Source organism: Macaca nemestrina, chromosome 2, assembly GCF_043159975.1.
Source record: "Macaca nemestrina isolate mMacNem1 chromosome 2, mMacNem.hap1, whole genome shotgun sequence".
NCBI classification, from domain to species: domain Eukaryota; kingdom Metazoa; phylum Chordata; class Mammalia; order Primates; family Cercopithecidae; genus Macaca; species Macaca nemestrina.
Window position 1 is genome coordinate 10951113 of NC_092126.1, and position 18483 is coordinate 10969595.

At 44.2% G+C, this 18483-nt stretch overlaps 2 protein-coding genes across 3 annotated transcripts in view; one reads left to right on the forward strand and one right to left on the reverse strand.

Moving 5' to 3' along the window:
- The window catches only part of LOC105470889 (MBL associated serine protease 1), a 72826-nt gene extending 70277 nt beyond the window's left edge, over nucleotides 1-2549 (forward strand). For both annotated transcript variants that reach the window (XM_011723173.3, XM_071090673.1), the window contains 2 exons: nucleotides 572-671; nucleotides 1757-2549. In XM_011723173.3, coding sequence (XP_011721475.1) covers nucleotides 572-671; nucleotides 1757-1947 — 291 coding nt within the window. In that variant the 3' untranslated portion in view covers nucleotides 1948-2549. The remainder of the gene's footprint in view (nucleotides 1-571; nucleotides 672-1756) is intronic.
- Nucleotides 1-18483, reverse strand: part of LOC105470888 (receptor transporter protein 1) — a 142642-nt gene that overhangs the window by 60759 nt on the left and 63400 nt on the right. The window lies entirely within an intron of this gene.

Consider the following 18483-nt stretch of genomic DNA (forward strand, 5'->3'; position numbering starts at 1 on the left):
CGCTTGCTGCAAAGCCAGCAGTGATAACTCCACAGTAACTAATATGTATACAGCGTGTGCAGTTTACAAAGCACTTGTTCATGCCTTTCCTCCTTGTACAGTGATTAGTATATCAAGTACTGCAACTTCCATTTTTCAGATGAGGAAACAGAGTCTCAGAGTCTGAAAAACAATGAGTAAGCCACATGTTCTAGGTCCTACAGTAGGGGTGAGAGAAAAGAAAACTGACCATCATTTATGCATACATTGTCCTATTGACTAATACATCTCCTAGGCAAGTATTATTATCTCTATCTTACTGATGAGAAATCTGAGTGCCAGAGAGGGCAGATTACTTGCCCAGGTTCACACAGCCAAGGTCTGCATAGCTGAGACTGCCCTAGAACACGGGGCTCCTGATTCTCCACTCAGTTGTTCCTTCACCTGTAGCACGGGGCAGTCTCTTAGACCAAGTCTGAGGTAGACATAGGTCCGTCCAAGTATGGAGTGGAGAGGAGCTGGCTTCGGGAGTGTTAGAACAGCAGAGGCTTCTCAGCCAGGGGTGGAGACCAGTAACAGCTTTGTGTTCTAGATTGAAATCCCGATTGTTGACCACGACACCTGCCAGAAGGCTTATGCCCCACTGAAGAAGAAAGTGACCAGGGACATGATCTGTGCTGGGGAGAAGGAAGGTGGGTTAAGAGGCTGGCAAACAACAGGGGCGTTGCCAGCCAGGGAATGGGGCAGAGCCAGCAAGGGAGCACAGAGGCCTCCCAGCCTGGTGGGCTGCCAGTGTGGGGGTGCAGGGGACTGGAGGAAGGCATGGGAGGAGGGACTCCACAGGAGAAGATGCATCGGAGAAAAGATATCTACAGGATGTTCATCATTCCCTTCCCAAGTCCAGTGTTTCCCTTAAGAAAGGCCTTGACCGGGCGCGATGGTTCTTGGCTGTAATCCCGGCACTTTGGGAGGCTGAGGCGGGCGGATCACCTGAGATCGGGAGTTCAAGACCAGCCTTGCTAACATGGCAAAACCCCATCTCTACTAAAAATACAAAAATTAGCCGGGCGCGGTGGCAGGTGCCTGTAGTCCCAGCTACTCAGGAAGCTGAGGCTGGAGAATCGCTTGAACCCAGGAGGCAGAGGTTGCTGTGAGCTGAGATCATGCCACTGCACTCTAGTCTGGGTGGAGCGAAACTCTATCTCAAAAAAAAAAAAAAAAAGAAAAGAAAAGAAAAGAAAAAAAGGAAAAGATAGCAAAGAAAGAAAGAAGGGAGGGAGGGAGGGAGGGAGGGAGGGAGGGAGGGAGGAAGGAAGGAAGGAAGGAAGGAAGGAAGGAAGGAAGGAAGGAAGGAAGGAAGGAAGGAAGGAAGGAAGGAAGGAAGGAAGGAAGGGAGAGAGAGAGAGAGAAAGAAAGAGAAAGAAAGAGAAGGGAAGGAAAGGAAGGAAGGAAGGAAGGAAGGAAGGAAGGAAGGAAGGAAGGAAGGAAGGAAGGAGGGAGGGAAGGAGGGAAGGAGGGAAGGAGGGAAGGAGGGAAGGAGAGAAGGAGGGAGGGAGGGAGGGAGGGAGGGAAGAAAATCTGAACCAGGGCTTTCTAGAATCATTTGAGCTTTGATGTGGCCTAACCTAGAACCGCCCGGAGCCCAGGTTTGGGTCCAACGGTCTGCTGTGCCCTCTAGTGTCCAATTCTCTGAACTACAATCCAGACGTGGGAGAAGGAGACTTGGGCTGGGAAGGAAGGGGCGTTTTATCTTCGTCTGCGTCTCTTTTTCATCTAGGGGGAAAGGACGCCTGTGCGGGTGACTCTGGAGGCCCCATGGTGACCCTGAATAGAGAAAGAGGCCAGTGGTACCTGGTGGGCACTGTGTCCTGGGGTGACGACTGCGGGAAGAAGGACCGCTACGGAGTGTACTCCTACATCCACCACAACAAGGACTGGATCCAGAGGGTCACCAGACTGAGGAACTGAATTTGGCCCCTCAGCCCCAGCACCACCTGTTGTGGTCAGTCAGCGGCAAAGGACAATCCTCCGATGCAAGCGGCCATTTCTTCTTTCCTCCCTTCCTTCCCTCTTCCTTCAGCCTATCCATTACTGAGCAATAGAGCGGGCATCTTCGCCCCCTTTTCACTCTCTTTAAAGAGACAGAGCAGGGGAGTGCTCAGAACACGAGGCCAAATCCAGGCTGTATCACTTATTAGTTTGCAGTGCTGGGCAGGTGACTTCATCTCTTCAAACCTCAATTTCTTCATAAGATGGAAATGCTATACCTTACCTACCTCATAAAAGTCTGATGAGGAAAAAATTAATTAACAGATGCATAGCACTTAGCACAGTGCATAGCATACCCTATGTTTTCAATAAATGTGCCTTAGCAGAAGGTCGGTGTGTCTACCAGGCAAATGAAGCTCTCTTACAAACCCCTGCCTGGGTCTTAGGGTTGATCAGTGACACACCTCTCCCCTCAACCTTGACCATCTCCATCTACCCTTAAATGCTCTATGCCACCGTGCAACTTTCCTAACAGCAATCTTCGCCCTCACCCCTAAAAACTAAAACAGACAAGGTTCTGAGTCCTGTGGTATGTCCCCTAACAATGTAGCTAGGAACATGCGCTAGACGCCAGATTGCGGAAGGGCCTGAGAGAAGCAGGGACAGGAGGGAGCATGGGGATTGTGGTTTGGAAAGGCAGACACCAGGTTCTAGAACTAGCTCTGCCCTTAGCCCCCTGTATGACCCTATGCAAGTCCTTTTCCCTCATCTCAAAGGGTCCTCCAAGCTCTGATGATCTAAGATACAATGAATCCATTTTCCCCCTGATAAGATGAGGTAAAGCCAATGTAACCAAAAGGCAAAAATTACAATTGGTTCAAAGGAACTTTGATGCAGACAAAATGCTGCTGCTGCTCCCGCAGTATCCACCCCTTTCCACTACGGGTGGGTTCCCAAAGACATAGGCCAGGCAAAGTGCGAGCCAAGGGATCCTTCCTTATTCCTAAGCAGAGCATCTGCTCTGGGCCCTGGCCTCCTTCCCTTCTTGGGAAATGGCTGCACGAGGTGGGCCCTAGGAGTTTGTACCCCAGGCCCCTAGACTCTTCCTTCCTATGTCCACAGCTGACCCCAAGCAGCTGTTCCCCAACTCCTCACCCCTGAGACTTACCCTGAACTCCCTAATCTTGCAAGGCCATAAGTGTTTTCCAAGCAGAATGCCTCTCCCATCCTCTCTCAGGAAACTTCTAGAGACCTTATGCCCTCCAGAGCTCCAAGATATAAGCCCTCCAAGGGATCAGAATCTCCAAGTTCCTGTCTTCTGTTTTATAGAAATTGATCTTCCCTGGGGAATTTTAACTCTTGACCTGTATGCAGCTGTTGAAGTAATTCCACTTCTCTTGAAAAAAAAGAGGAAGATGATGGAGAATGAGAATATATATATATATATGTGTGTGTGTGTGTGTGTAAAGCCCCAGGCTGAATACTCAGGGACAGCAATTCACAGCCTGCCTCTGGTTCTATAAACAAGTCACTCTACCTCTGTGCCCTGCTGTTTATTCTGTAAAGGGAAGGTGGCAATAGGACCCAACTCCATCAGACACTTGTCAGGCTAGCAGAAACTCCATTTTCAATGCCAAAGAACTGTAATGCTGTTTTGGAATCACCCCAAGGCATTCCAAGACACCATACCTTCCCATTTCAAGCACGGCCTGGGCACACCCCAACAGCCCAGACTGTGCTGACTGCTGTGGGAACTACCTAGATGAGGAGAGTATCATTCATACCTTCTAGGAGCTCCTATTGGGAGACATGAAACATAAGTAAGTGACTGCTGTGTAACAGAATAAACCCTGCCAAGTGCTGTTTTGGAAAGTCATGGAGGTAAAAGAAAGACTATTCTGGTATGAAGGTTTTGGGGGAGGAAATATCAATCAACAAGGCTTCTCAGAAGAGGTGACTGGACCGGAGCTTTGTCCACAGGTAAGACGGAGGAGGCCTTCCAGATGGAGGGAGAACAATAGTAAATGTCCACTCAGGATTTCCTGTATTATACCAGCTCCTCCCACAAAAACGCATGTCCAATAGACTCATTTTCTGGGATCAGAACCAACACCAAAAAGAGCTTTTCTCCTTGAAGTTGGAATTCTAAACAGGACTTGAAATGGCCTCAAGATTTGTGCACAAATACTGACTTCTGGCTGGACCCAGCTTATTTTTTTATTCCTCCAATTGCAATTTCATCCTTATCCTGAGAAAATGTCTAAATAGGCCCTGGAACCCAGGCTTCCCCGTGATCTACAAGCGCTTATTAGCTGTGCCAGCTCCTGCACTGCTGCTAAGGCCCAAGAAACCCAAATCTCTCACAGAGCCATAGAAGCAGAGGGTTGGAGTATCTGTGAGGACAACCTTGTCTAACTTCACGACCTCATTCTTGAGCATTTCTACTGATGAGAAACTCACTATCCCCAATTGCAGCTCATTCCAATTTAAAAATTGCTGCCTTTTGAATCATTGGTTGTGAATATTAATTTTTTTAAAAATAAGTAAGAAAATTTTTAAATGAGCTACCACTTAAAAAGATCTCCTCTTAGTGCAACCAAAACCCACCTCTCTATAACTGAAGCTATAATTTCATACCATGAGTGCTGCTGTTAGCAATAATAATCACACACAGATTTTGTTAACAACAGAAGCTGTTGTTCTTATGAAAAAACAAACATTAGTTCCAATAAACATCTGTATTGAGTCCAAGCTCCCTGTTTGTTTGTATGTTTTTTATGCACTGATGATTCTAGTGAGTTGTTTTCATTTACCAACATTTTGCTCTATTCGTGTAGGGTCACTGTACCATGAAGGGAGAGAGACTATGATAGGAAGATTATTATAAATACAAAGCCATGTCTTACATTTTTGGGTCAGTTCTGTTTAAATACTTGTCCTATTATTCCTGTAAATTATCCAAATATCCCAGAATGCCAGTGTTTCTGCATCCACATTACAATTATTAAATGCCACCCCTTTATTAAATTTACTATTATCGGTGGCATTTAATAAATTTGAATCATATGTTCAATGTTTGGTTTAGAAAATATGGCACCATGTCTATGGGTGGCCTGTTCTGGATTAGAGTTTATGCTTGCTTTCTGCCTGAGTTAATCTTATTCAATGGAGAGCAAGAATCAAAGAAACACCACCACAAAGAAGCCCTTCAAGCTAGAATTGGGCAAGAGTTAGGGAGGGGAATATAGACCACTCATATGACAGAGGTGGAAACCAATCTTGGTCTAGAATAAGTCTCAAAATCAAAAGACTTGAATTCTGGTGCAGCATAGGTTGATTCCCTTATTTATTTAATTTTCTCATCTATACATTTGTAGAATAACCTCTCTTCTGAGGTTGTTGAATCTGATGAATTAGCAGATAGGAAAGAACTTAGAAAATTATAAGTTTACTCAAATATAAAAAGTTATATGGGAAATAATAATCACTAACATTTTTGAGCATTTACTATCTGCTTGTTATACACTTTCTCTAATTTGATTTTCCACAAGAAAATATCATGAAAGGACCATGCTTATCCTCCTTTTACAGGTGAGTAACCTGAAGTGTGGTGAAGTGTAAAATGTGGGCCAACTTAGGAGCACAAATACCCCAGCAGCAGTGAGCACTCTTAGTGTGCAGGTCTTGGTTTATCATCGTCCGATAAAAGTAACACGGGCTCTTTAAAGAAAGGGCTGATTCCAGGATTGGGGCAGGAAACACACAAGTTGAGCCCGGAGCATCTTGTAGTCCCAGAAAGTGAGGAAATGCTCAAAGTGCTACACAGTGCTGGGGATATGTCAAAGGGACACAGGAGGCAAGTGAAAGAGCTCCACTGGCCAAAGCTGGAATGTTGAGCAACAAAACAACACAGCATTGGATAATAACCTAAAGTATAAAATAAATATTCACGAGTACACACTTACATGAATAAATTATTGAACAAATAAATCAACTGGGAGAATGGACAAATCTCCCATTGAAAAAATGCAAAATCGTGCATCGCTCCAGAGATGCAGCATGAGTCCCCATCCCTTAAGTGTTGGCAGCACATAGTGACTTCTTTCCAAAGAATATAGTATAAAAGGCGGGGTGGGGTGGGACCCTGTAATTCTGCTATGCAGAAGCCTGATAAACACTACCTCAGCCAGGTAATCAAGGTTAATACAAAAGTGTTAAGTCACATGGATGCTATGTGACTTTGTGTGCCATGATGAAAATGACTTTGTACCTCTGTGTTCTTCCTCTCCAAATCCCATAACCCCAGGCTAATCATGAGAAACACATCAGGTAAATCCCAACTGAGGGACAGTCTACTAAGTACCTGACCAACACTCATCAAAACTGTTAAGGTCATCAAAAACAAGGACATTCTAAGAAACTGTCACAGCCAAGAGGAGCCAAAATGGGAAAGATATGTTAAAGTCCCAGCCCTCACTAACTTCGAATGTGAACTTATTTGGAACTAGGGTAATTGCAGACATAATTAGTTAAGAAAATGTCATACTAGAGTAGAGTGGGCCCTTAATTAATCCTGTAGGACTGGTGTCCTTATAAGAAGAGTAGGCCAGGCACGGTGGCTCACACCTGTAATCCCAGCATTTTGGGAGGCTGCCAAGGCTGGCTGATCACTTGAGGTCAGGAGTTCAAGACCAGCCTGATCAACCTGTGAAACCTCATGCGTACTAAAAATACAAAAATTAACCAGGCATGGTGATGGGCACCTGTAATCCCAGCTACTTGGGAGGCTGAGGCAAGAGAATCACTTTAACCTGGGAGGCGGACCTTGCAGTGAGCCGAGATCACGCCACTGCACTCCTGCCTAGGCAACAGAGCAAGACTACATCTCAAAAAAAAAAAGAAAAAAAAAAGTGACCCAAGATCTCTCAACTAGGGCGTAGAGGAACCAGGATTTGAAACCAGTTCTGATGGACTCCGGAGCCCAATCCCTTAACTCGCACACCAGTGGTTCTCAATTGAGGCTACACACAGGCATTTCCTGGGGAGTTTAAAGAAATGCCAATGTCTGCATCTCAACCACAGATATCCAAATATAATCAACCTAGAGTAAGGCCTGAGCACCGGAATTTTTAAAGATCCACAGGTGATTCTAATGGACATCCAATTTGAGAGTCATTATTCTAGGCTATCCCACCAGTGTGCAACCTCTGACTTAGGTCACTCAGCTGGCAAGATACAGAGATGAGGTAGATTCCCTGGTATTGTAGCCCATGATCCAAAACTATTTGGTGACTCTCAGTAGCAACACCATTGCTAAGACCTTTCTGCACTAGTGTTTTCTGGAAAGAACAGTACTGTTTTACCTTGCGGTAGTAAACCAAAGAAGAGGAGGAGCATCCCAGGCACCGGGGAGTAGCATATGAGAAAGCAGAGATATGAAAGGACTCCGGGCTTTGGGGTAAACTGAGTGATATGGTCCCTAGAGAGACAGACAGTTTGGGAGAAAGAACGTCACACCATTTGGGAAGATCTCTGTGTGCAGGATTATAAAAAGCCTGGAATACACAGCTTGCTTTTGGGAATAGGGAGCCATCTAAGGATTTTAAACCAAAGACAGATGTGATCAGCTTTCCCTTTCGAATGAGGCATTAAATGCAGTGAACTGAGGGAGACTCAAGATGGCTACAGTACATTAGGCAAGAGACTTAATGGTCCTGAACGAGGCAGGCCAGCTTACAGGGAGGAGAGGAATCTCCTTCTGGGGCTCTGATAAGCTGGGGCTGGGCCTAGAGAAGTCACTTTTAATAGACTCCCAACCTCTGTTAGCACTTCACAGTGAATTAGTGGAGAAGTAGAGAGAAAAGAGGGCAGAAACCAAAACCCAAAAGCAGAAATGGTTTTCCAGGTCCCTGGTCTTTCTGTGACCCACTGGTACCAGCACTTGTCCATAAAAGGAAGCCATGGGTTCTCTGAACTTGAGGGAAGGAGACAAACGTGCCTTTGCAACAATTTCCTGTGTTGCCATTTTTTTTTTTCTTTTTCAAGAAGAAAAGAAAAATGTCATTTGCATGCAGAAACACAAGCTTAATTCCTAGCAATGAGCTTCTGATAATAAGAAAAAGAACCAGGACTATTTCAACACCTAGGCAGATCACAAAGCCTCCAAGGGAGTCTTCTGTGAGGAATGGGGTATTAGGATAAAGCAGTGTGATGACAATGGGAAGGTGTGTCGGGCCTGGATGACATCCAGGATGAGTGCCTGAATGACAAACAGATCAGCATGGGCAAAAACATGTCTTCCCCACCAGCATCTTTCAGTCCCAGTGAAGACCTCTGCAAAGTAAGAGGTTATGATACCCCACCAACCAGAGCAAGCCTGGGGATCCGAAGGTCACAGTGTAGATGCAGACCAGGCCTGTGGCCTCAGAAGATGCTGACCTACTTTGAAAGTGAGGACTCTCTTCTCCCCATGGGCTATTTGTCCTGTGATGTTATCCCATCTTGCCCATCGCCTGGAACCATCTGGCTTATTTAATCTATGCCAGTTAAATGCTCACATGTGGCCCAGGCCTGCCAAAGGGATCCAAGACAAGAGAATCCTTCTTTTAACAACTCTAACAACATCTCCCTTTGGTCTGAGTTTGCGTGTCTGACGCCCAAATCCATGATAGCAGTCTGGGCCTCCCACCAAGTCTTTTCAGTTGAGTGCATTTTAAAAATATGAAGTACTTCAAGTGCACTTAAAAAAAAAAATAGAGACAAAAATCCACCTCCTGCTCAGATTCAATGAAACAATGTGTCCCATGCAAGGGACATCAGCAGGATTCCAATACGAGAAGTAGTTGGTGCCATGAGAGAGAAGGAGCCTTGGGCCAGTAGACAGAGCTCTGAACCTGGCTGTGAAGGCCTGGATTCCAGTCCTCACTCTGCTCCCAAGGCTCTGAAAGCCCCAGGGAATCCTGCTCTGTGTGTCTCAGTCCCCACAGTCTCTCTGTTGGTTTCTCCTTATTTTTCCAACCTCTCTACATGGGGATTCCCTGGGCTCAGCTCTTTGGCCTCTTTTCTTTTCTCTCTACCCTCACTCCCTAAATAATCTCATCTAGGCTTATGACATTTAAAACCACCTAAATGCTGATGGCTGTCCAATTTCATCTCTAGCTTGGGCACCTCCTCTCAACTACAGGTGTGATATTTCAACTGCCGCCTTGGCATTTCTCATGTTTAATGTCTAACAGAATGCCCATGTCCAAAACTGAGCTCCTCATATTGCCCCAAAATTTGTCCCCCACAGCCTTCCTCATCTCAGAAAGTAGACACTCCATTCTTCCAGTTGCACAGGCCAAAAATCCTGGGGCATCTTTGATTCCTCTCTCATCCTGCACATCTGAGTCACCAGCAGATCCTCTCAGCTCCACCTTTAAAGTTTATCCAGATTCAACCACAGCCGCTACTACCCTGGAACAGGCCACTACCACCTCTTTCAAGGAGGACTGCTGGAGCCTCCTAGCTAATATTTCCTCTTTCATTCTTGTATCTCTATGGTCTATTATCAACTTGGCGACAGTACATTGGGTAACATCACCCTGCCACTCAACTTCTCCAGTGGCTTCCTGTCTAATTCAGATTAAAAAACGAAGTTCTGACAATGACCTGATCTCCCTTACCACTCTGGTCCTAACTGCACACATTAGCCTCCTCGTGTATGAACATTTCAGGATGCTCCTGCCTCAGGGCCTTGGCACATGCCATTCCTCTTATTCATTTCCTTCATCTTTTATTTTTTTTCCCCAGTGTCATCTTCTTAGTAAGGCCTTCCCTCACTACCCAGTTTAGATTGTAACTTCATTCCCTACCCTTCCTATCTCCCTTGCCTACTTTGTTCTTCTTCTTAGTATGTAACCCTATCTAATATACCACACATCTCAACTTATATTGTGTATTGTCTAGCTCTTCTATCCACAATAACAGCAATTTAGTAGCTCTTCTCTCTGCCATATCCCCAAGTGTCTAGAAAAATATCTGACACATAATATGCACTCAATAAACATTCATTAAATGAATGAATCTTGAAAATACAGAATATTTTATTACATTCTGTAAATATCACTATGATCCTATTAAGATGGTGATGTAGGATTTTGGGGCTTGTTTTAAAAGAAGTGAAAGGATAAGAAAAAGACTGAAATTCCATCACTACCACCCTTGTATAAGACAACACCTCTCAAGGTAACTGCCTTTAAAAACTTGAATTCTTTTAGAGAAAAGTCAGAGAGTAAGAGATATGTTTGTTTCCAGATAGGAAAGGAAAGAAAGATGTTATGAAGGTTTCAGACAAGAGGGTCGAACACCAAACCAATCTAGGCAGTCTGAAATCCTGCGGTAACAACCAGATGACCTGTTGAAAGGGTCAGGGTTAGGAAATCATTCCAAATTCCTCTCCTCCCCCAAAATAAGGCTAAGTAGCAGTTTGTGATTAAGGCCAAAGGTGGCAGAGACCCTTCAGGGCACTTTATCTGTTTGATTTACAAATAAGGAAACTCATATCTAGGGGAGAGGAAAGACCACGTCACCCAAGGCCAGCAGCCTAGATAATGGTTAAACCAGGTCTGAAAACCAAGGTTGTTGACTCCCAGGCCAATGAGCTCTTCTGTACCACAACCACTAACACAACCACCTCCACAGGCCTCTGTAACGGCAGAGTCATACAATAGGCGGATTTCATTTCCCTGGTGCATGTGGCAGTACCCAGGCAATGCCAAAAACGACTCCACAGGAAATTCCTTAGCTGGGAGTCCCACAGAGAACCAGAATGGGACTTGAAAAAAAAACTAAATTCCACTGGGGTATTCCAGCCAATGGGAATGGAGCCCAGAAAATCACTGGTGTTTTCTGTTTAAAGACATTTTTTTTAAATAGCTATCTTTGAAGAATGAAGAGTGGTCATGTGCTTCTGGAAAAATGAAATCATTGCTTTGAAATAAATATGAGGGAAGAAAATAAATAACTCTACATATATTAAAATAAACCAGTTCCAAGCTGCAAAGTTAACCCTTGCCTTTTTTTTTTTTTTTTTAAGTATTTACCAACCAAGCTTAACTGAAATCACAGAGAAGAAAGAGCCTTTCAGGACTCAAAGAGGAAGCTGCAAATTAAAAGGGAAAGAGGATGAAAGAAGAGCATGAACATTCAGTGAGCATGTGCCCTATAGCGGGCTTTATCCCAGACAGGGTATTCTTTATTCCTGGCAATAGTCCTCCAAGGCAGATAGTATTATTTGCATTTTGATGAGGAGGAAAATGAAGCTTACTTAAGGTTATAGAGCTGGTAAGTAGCAGAACCAGCACTCAAGTGTTTTCTGACCCCAAATTTCATGATCTTCTCTTATCCCATGATATACAATGCTGGACAAGTTTCCTATTTCTCTGGGCTTCAGTTTCCCATCTGCAAAATAAGGGCCCTAGCTCAAAGCATCTCTAATTTGTCGTATAGCTCTGATAGTCTATGGACTTACTATGTTGGACATATTCCTTACTTGGCAGTCCTCTCAGTTCTCAGGGATCCTGATCCCCAGGAAGAATCCTAGCATTGAGCTGGTCTCTGTCCAGATGGGCATGAGGAAAGCAATAAAGGCAACAATTTTTCCCAACCCTACACCAGGAATTTCAGCCTCTGGAACTATAATTCAGTGCCTGTAGTTCTATTCCTGGCTTGAACATCAAGACAAGCAAACAAAAGCTCCAGTGGGAGAGGCCCAGGATCCAGGAATTTCCCTGAGGAGTTTATTTATAACACATAAGATACATCTAACAAGTTCATTATGTGGCATGTGGCAATGTATGCAAAGAAAGAACCATCATAGAGAAATCTTCGCCAAGACAGGAGCAAAGCCCATGAGCAAACCTAGAATTCCCTATATGTAGCAAGTATAAGAGGCAGTAAGAGAGGAAGGTGAGGCCTCCTTAGATTGAAACATCTTCCTAGCAGATCAGGAAGAGTCTTGGGAAACAGTTCTGCACTAAAACTAGGTGAGACTTGGATGCTTCGCTCTACCATCACCTGACAGTGGGCCCTGGGGTTAGTTACTCCCACCCTCTCATCACATTTTGTCATTTTTGAAATGAAGCGATTGAGTCTCTAATGGTTCTTCCAACTCTAACATCCCATGACTCTGTAAATACTTGCTTCCCTAAGTAGACTTTGAGAATCATAAAGTCTTACAGTTGGAAGGAAAGCGTATGAAATAGAAAGGAGAGAGAAATATACGAGTTCTTAGCAGGAGCATCTATTCTATTCTCGAATGGATAAAATGAAGAGGAAAGAGTGTAGGCTGGAAACGGAATGAGTTGGAATTAGCCTGGCAAAGGGACAAGAGGAACAGATGGAACAGCATGTGTGAGGTGTCATTATGGCCCTGTGTGGAGGCCGGGTTGTAGGAAGGCAAGAACAGGGAGAACAGTTGAGTGTGTTGCAGTGAGATGGCAGACAAGGCAGATCCAAACCCATGTTCCCCTCTAGAAACATTACAACAACCAGAAACTCGACGAAATTAACTTTATAGGAGTGTTGGAAAATGGCAAAAGGTCCACAGCAAAGAAGTGAATACTCAGTCAAGAAAAAGCCACATTCGAAACATCAGGAAATTCGTGGTGTTTCTACTCACCCTTGACCCACCCTTTCCCTGGTGTGGCACAGGGGAGAGGCAGCAGCCCATGCCCAATATCCTCCCTCAGAACAGAAGGAGCAGATCAGACCTTATTTGCAATGTTTTAACATCTTTGTGGGGCTGCCTGGAGGGCTGATCTCTCTCTTTAACCTAGGGTCGCAGGCATGGGAGTCTGCTTTAGAAAGCTTCAGGGAAACTGCAGACCCACAGACACCCGTGGCGAGACATTATACGTGGAGCTACACAATAGATCATCTAAGACCCAGAGGAGAAGCTGGAGGGAGACTCTGGGAAATGAAGACATTCAAAAGCAGACCTGTATACTGGGAAACTGAAAAAGCCATAGGCCCAGGCAAGATGCATGCTCAAAAAAGAACTGAAAAGACTTCAAGCTTTCACCTCTAGCTGATCCCTAGGTACAGGACATTCCCAGCTAATTGGTGAAGAGCTTCTCTGGCACAAAGCCAGTCTGCAAAGACTGGAAGAGGTGGCTGTACTCCAAATGCCCCATTTTTGAACAACAACAAAATTACCTAAAGAATTGAAAGCAAGAATTCAAACAGATGAATCCTTGTCCACTAATGTTTGTGAAAGCATTATTCATAATAGGCAAAAGGTAGAAACAATTCAAATGTTTTTCAATGGATGAATGGAGTTTTAGGTATCCTATTAGAAACAACAGAAAACAGACTAAGACAGAAAATTGGTACCAAGGAGTGGGGTGCTGCTGGTAATGAATACCTGAAAATGTGGAATTGGCTTTAGAATCATGTAATGGGCAGAGGCTGAAAGAATTTGGAGGAGCAGTCTAAGAAATGCCTAGATTCTGATGAAGGCTTAGAAGACAAAAAGACTAGGGAAAGTTTGAAACTCTTTAGAGATTGGTTAAGTGGTCCTGACCAGAGTGCTGATGGAAATATGAACAGTAAAGGCCATTCTGATGAGGTTTCAAATAGAACTGAGGAACAAGGTATTAGAAACTGGAATAAAAGCCATCTTTGTTATAAATTTGCAAAGAACTTGGCTGAACTGTGTCCACACTCAAGAACTCTGTGGAAGGCCAAATTTGGGAGTGATGAGCTAAGGTATCTGGCAGAATAAATTTCTAAGCAAAACAAGCAGCTGCATGGTTACTTTTGGCAGTTTACACTGAGGCTGAGGAACAAAAAAATAATTGAAAGAATTTATAATTAAAAGGGAAGCAGGGTGGAAAGATTTGAAAATTTCTCAGCCCGGCTGTGTAGAGAGTAAAAAAGCAAGGATGTAGCCCAGAGGCCATTTGCTAAAGAGATTAGCATGGCTAGAACGAAGCCAGGTGCTATTCCTCAAGACAATGGAAGAAAGACCTCAAAGGCATTTTAGAGATCTTCAAGGCTGCCCCTCTTATCACAGATCCAGGGGCCTAGGAGGACAGAATGGTTTCAGGGAGCGAGCCCAGGCACTTTCTATGGGCTTACTATCCAAGACCACCTCCAGACTCTGTGCCCTGGCACAGTTCTCTGAGGCCACCCCAGCCAGAACTGAAGCAGGCCAAGGTGTAGCTCATGCTGCAGATCTGGAAGGTGAGTCATAAACCTTGGAAGCATCCACATGGTGCTAATTCCGCTGACTTGCAAGAAGCAAGAGCTATGGAGGCTTATTAAGCCTTCATCTAAGTTTCAGAAAATGTCATTGATAACCTGACAGCACAGAGACTTGTTGTGACAGTAGAGCCACCACAGAGAACCTCTACTAGAGCAATGCCAAGCAGAAATATAAGGCCAGAGCTGCTGCAGAAGGTCTTCAGTAGGTTGATGCCTCGTGGAGCTCTGGGAATGGAATTCCGCCAAGACCCCAGAGCTTTCAGTATGTAACGCCAGCCTAGAAGAGCTGGGTGGATGGACCCCAGCCAAGCTTCAGAAGCAGAGCTGCCCAAGGCTTGTGGGGCCCAACCCCCACACCAGTGTGTAGAGGATGCCAGAAATTGAGTCAAAGGAGACCATTCTGGAATCCTAAGACCCAATGTCTGCTTTCTTGGGTTTCTGAGTTGCTTAGAGCCTGTTACTGCTTCTTTCTTTTCTCTTTCTCCCTTTTGGAATAGGAATGTGTACTCTATGCTTGTCCCACCATTGTATATTAGAAGTAGATATTTTGTTTTGATTTCACAGGCTCATATGTAAGACTTAGGACTTTGAACCTTTAAGTTGCTGCTAGACCAAGTTAAGAACTATGCAGATGGAATGTATGTCTTTGTAGGTGGGAAGGACATGAGTTTTGGGGGGCTAGGACAGAATGCTATGGTTTGAGTGTCCCCTCAAAACCTCATATTGAAACTTAATCCCCAATGTGGCAGTATTGAAAGGTAAGGCTTATAAAAGGTGACCAGGTCATGAAGGCTTTGCCTCACAAATGGAGCAATTCATTCTTGGATTAATAGGTTAATGAATTAATGAGTTATCATGGGAGGAGAACTGGTGGCTTTATAAGAAAAAGAAGAAAGACCTGAGTGAGCACATTAGCATGCTAAGTCCCCTTACCATGTGATGCCACCTTGTGATCACAGAGTCCCCACCAGCAAGAAGGCCCTCGCTAGATGCAGCCCCTCATCCTTAGGCTCCTGAGCCTGCATAATTGTAAAAAATATATTTCTTTGCTTTATAAATTACACAGTTTCAAGTATTCTGTTGTAAGCAACAGAAACTGGACTAAGACAAAATAAATAAGTAAAATGTGTTATATACATTCAAGGAAATACAATTCAACCTTAAAAAGGAAGGAAATTGTGATACATGCTTTAATATTACATACCTTGAAAATATTATGCTAAATGAAATAAGCCAGATGCAGAAGGACAAATATTGTGGCTACTATGCCACTGGAAACATGATTGCTTTCAATCAAGTGAATGCTTGAAATAAATATGAGGGGAAGAAAAGCAATGACTCTCTATATATTAAAGTAAACCAAGTAAAATGGTCAAATTCATAGACAGAAAGTTGAATGGTGGTTGTCATGGGGCTGTGAAATAGATTTGACAGTTTCAGTTTGGGGTGATGAAAAGGTTCTGGAGATAAACAGCAGTGATGGCTACACAGCAATGTGAATGTACTTCATGTCACTGAATTGTGCAATTAAAATTGGTTAAAATAAAAAATTTTATGGAAAACCGGAGGGAAAACATATTTTAGAATCAGGACATGTTGACTTTGAAACGCCTGTGAAACAGTCAAACAGAAATGTCATGGAGAACATAAATGTAAGAAGTCCAGAAGAAAATTCATGCCTTGAGATGTATATATGAGTCATTAGCATACAGATATTAAAGAACACTCAGAATAGATTCAATCAGCCAGAGGACATGGACAAATATGAGAGGATCAAAGAGACTAAGACTTGGAATTGGAGCTTAAAGAATACCAACATTCAGGAGGCAGGTAGAGGCAGAGAAACCTGTGAAGAAGAGAGGAAGGAGACAGAAAAGCTGAAGGTAAATCAGGAGGGTGCGTGTCCCTGAAACCAAGTAAAGCAAGTGTTTGGAGATGGTCAGTAGTGTTGAAGTCCTGTGAGAGGTCAAGAAAAATAAGGTTTAAATGTGTTGATTTTATGTAGCCATAAGATGCCTGCTGGTGAGCTGGATGAGGACAGTTTCTGCAACACTGTGGGATGAACACTAGCCTGCAGGATTAACTGGAAGTGTAAACATGGAGGCAGCCTATGAACAGTCCTTGAAACATTTCATTGTAAATGGAAGGAGAAAAGGCAGGATTTGGCTGGGCGCAGTGGCTCATGCCTGTAATCCTAGCACTTTGAGCGGCTGAGGCAGGTGAATCACCCAAAATCAGGAATTTGAGACCAGCCTGGCCAACATGGCAAAACCCTGTCTCTACTAAAAATACAAAAATTAGCTGGGAGTGGTGGTGGGCACCTATAATCCCAACTACTCGGGAGGCTGAGGCAGGAGAATCACTTGAACCCGGGAGTCGGAGGTTGCAGTGAGCCAAGATCACGCCACTTCACCCCAGCCTGGGTGAAAGAGTGAAACTCCATCTCAAAAAAAAAAAAAAAAGAAAGAAAGAAAGAAAGAAAAGAAAAGAAAAGGCAGGATTTGGAGGGAATGTGTGGGGTTGAGGCAGGTGCTTCAGCGCAGAGAACAGAAAAGTTGGAGGTCCAGGGAGAGGGCAGATGGAGCTCTGGTCTGAGCTTTCATCGTCAGAGCTGACCCAATGGAGAAGACCTGGTGTATCAGTCAGAGTCCTTTGGTTGAAACACACAGAAATGGCAGCTGATTTAAGCATAAAAGGGCAAGTATTGAAAAGCTATGGAGAAAGTTCACAGAATCAAAAAGAAGAATGGAGAACAAGTCGCAGCAAAGGACAAAATTTGGCCATGCTGGGGATACGAATAGCAGAAACAATTTACGATCATGCCAGGGACCACCACTGGAATTGATAGGCTCCATCTGTTTTTAGTGTTTTTATCACTTTGCTCATCATTGAAATTCCAACCAACTTCTCTTAGGCCATGTGCTTCTTGCTTGGGAGTTGAGGGGAGGTACAGAGTTCCTTGATATCCTACCATGTTATATTGCACGGGGAATAGGTAATTCCTAGAAAAGGAAGTCAGAGTGCTATTTTTAAAGGATATGGAGTAGACGTTGGGCCCTCAGAAAGAAACACAACCAGCACAGGACTGCAAAAATCAGAAACTGGAACTTTGACCTTGAGAAAGTCAGAGCAAGGACACTAACCTTGTTTTCTGATACCCTTTCAGCACTTATTCATTCATGTTTTCATTCAGTTAGTGTACCACAACCCAAAGTGGAGGGAAGTTAACATCCTATGGGGCAACCTTCAGCCATTGAAAGACAGGAACCAGGGGATAGACACCCCTTTACCCCCAAGTGATCTGGAGATGCATTTCATCCGGCTTCTCAGATGGTTCTGTGGGACTGAAACACCCTTCACCAGTAGAGATGGCCAACTTGACAAGGCCTCCTTCCATTGGATTTCCCTCCTGCTTTGCTGTGCTCCCCCTATCTTACTCCAGCTTTCTGAGGTCACACTCCTCAGTCAAGTACTATCATATAAACCTCTGCCTTGACTTCTGCTTTCTAGAAACACAGGCTAAGGTAAGTGCAAGGCAAATCAGGAGCGAGAGGATGGGGTGGGGGAACAGGTGACAGCATGAAGTAGAAGGCCTGAGAAGAGCATCTGAGATGAGACTTGAGCCAACACTTGAGGGAGGTCAGACAGTGAGGCAAGTGAATTTCTTGGGAAAGACCATTCTAGGCAGAGGGAACAGGTAGAATAAGGTCCTAGGCAGGTACATGCCTATGTATTTGGGGAACAGCAAAGAAACCAGGGTAGCTACAGAAATGAGGGCAAAGGGTACTAGAAGATGTCAGTAACGTGGCTGAAGCCACATCACGTTTAACCTTGCAGGACTTGGCTTTTACAGAACAAAAAAGGGAGCACAAGAATGGCAGGATCTGACTTAGGTTAAAAGGACTGCCCTGGCTGCAGTGCTGAGAAAAGATCTGTATGGGGAATGTGAAACATCCTCCCCTGTAGGATCCTGCTTGTAAGAACCAGAACTAGAACTAGAAAGTAAAAAAAAATTCAAACCCTTTCGAGGGAGGCTTGAAAGGAAAAAGTCTTCTTTAAAAGGCAGAACTATCCAAAGATGGCATGAGCTGCCTTAGGTGGTAATGATCTCCTGTCACTGGGGGTGCTCAAATACAGGCTGGAGAACTTGTCATTGGAAAGTGTGTGAAAATGCTTTATATGGGCTAATATAGGATGGCACAAAGACAGACTTCCGAATGCTTCATATCATGAGAGCCTCTAAGACCCAGAGACCCAGAGAGAATAACG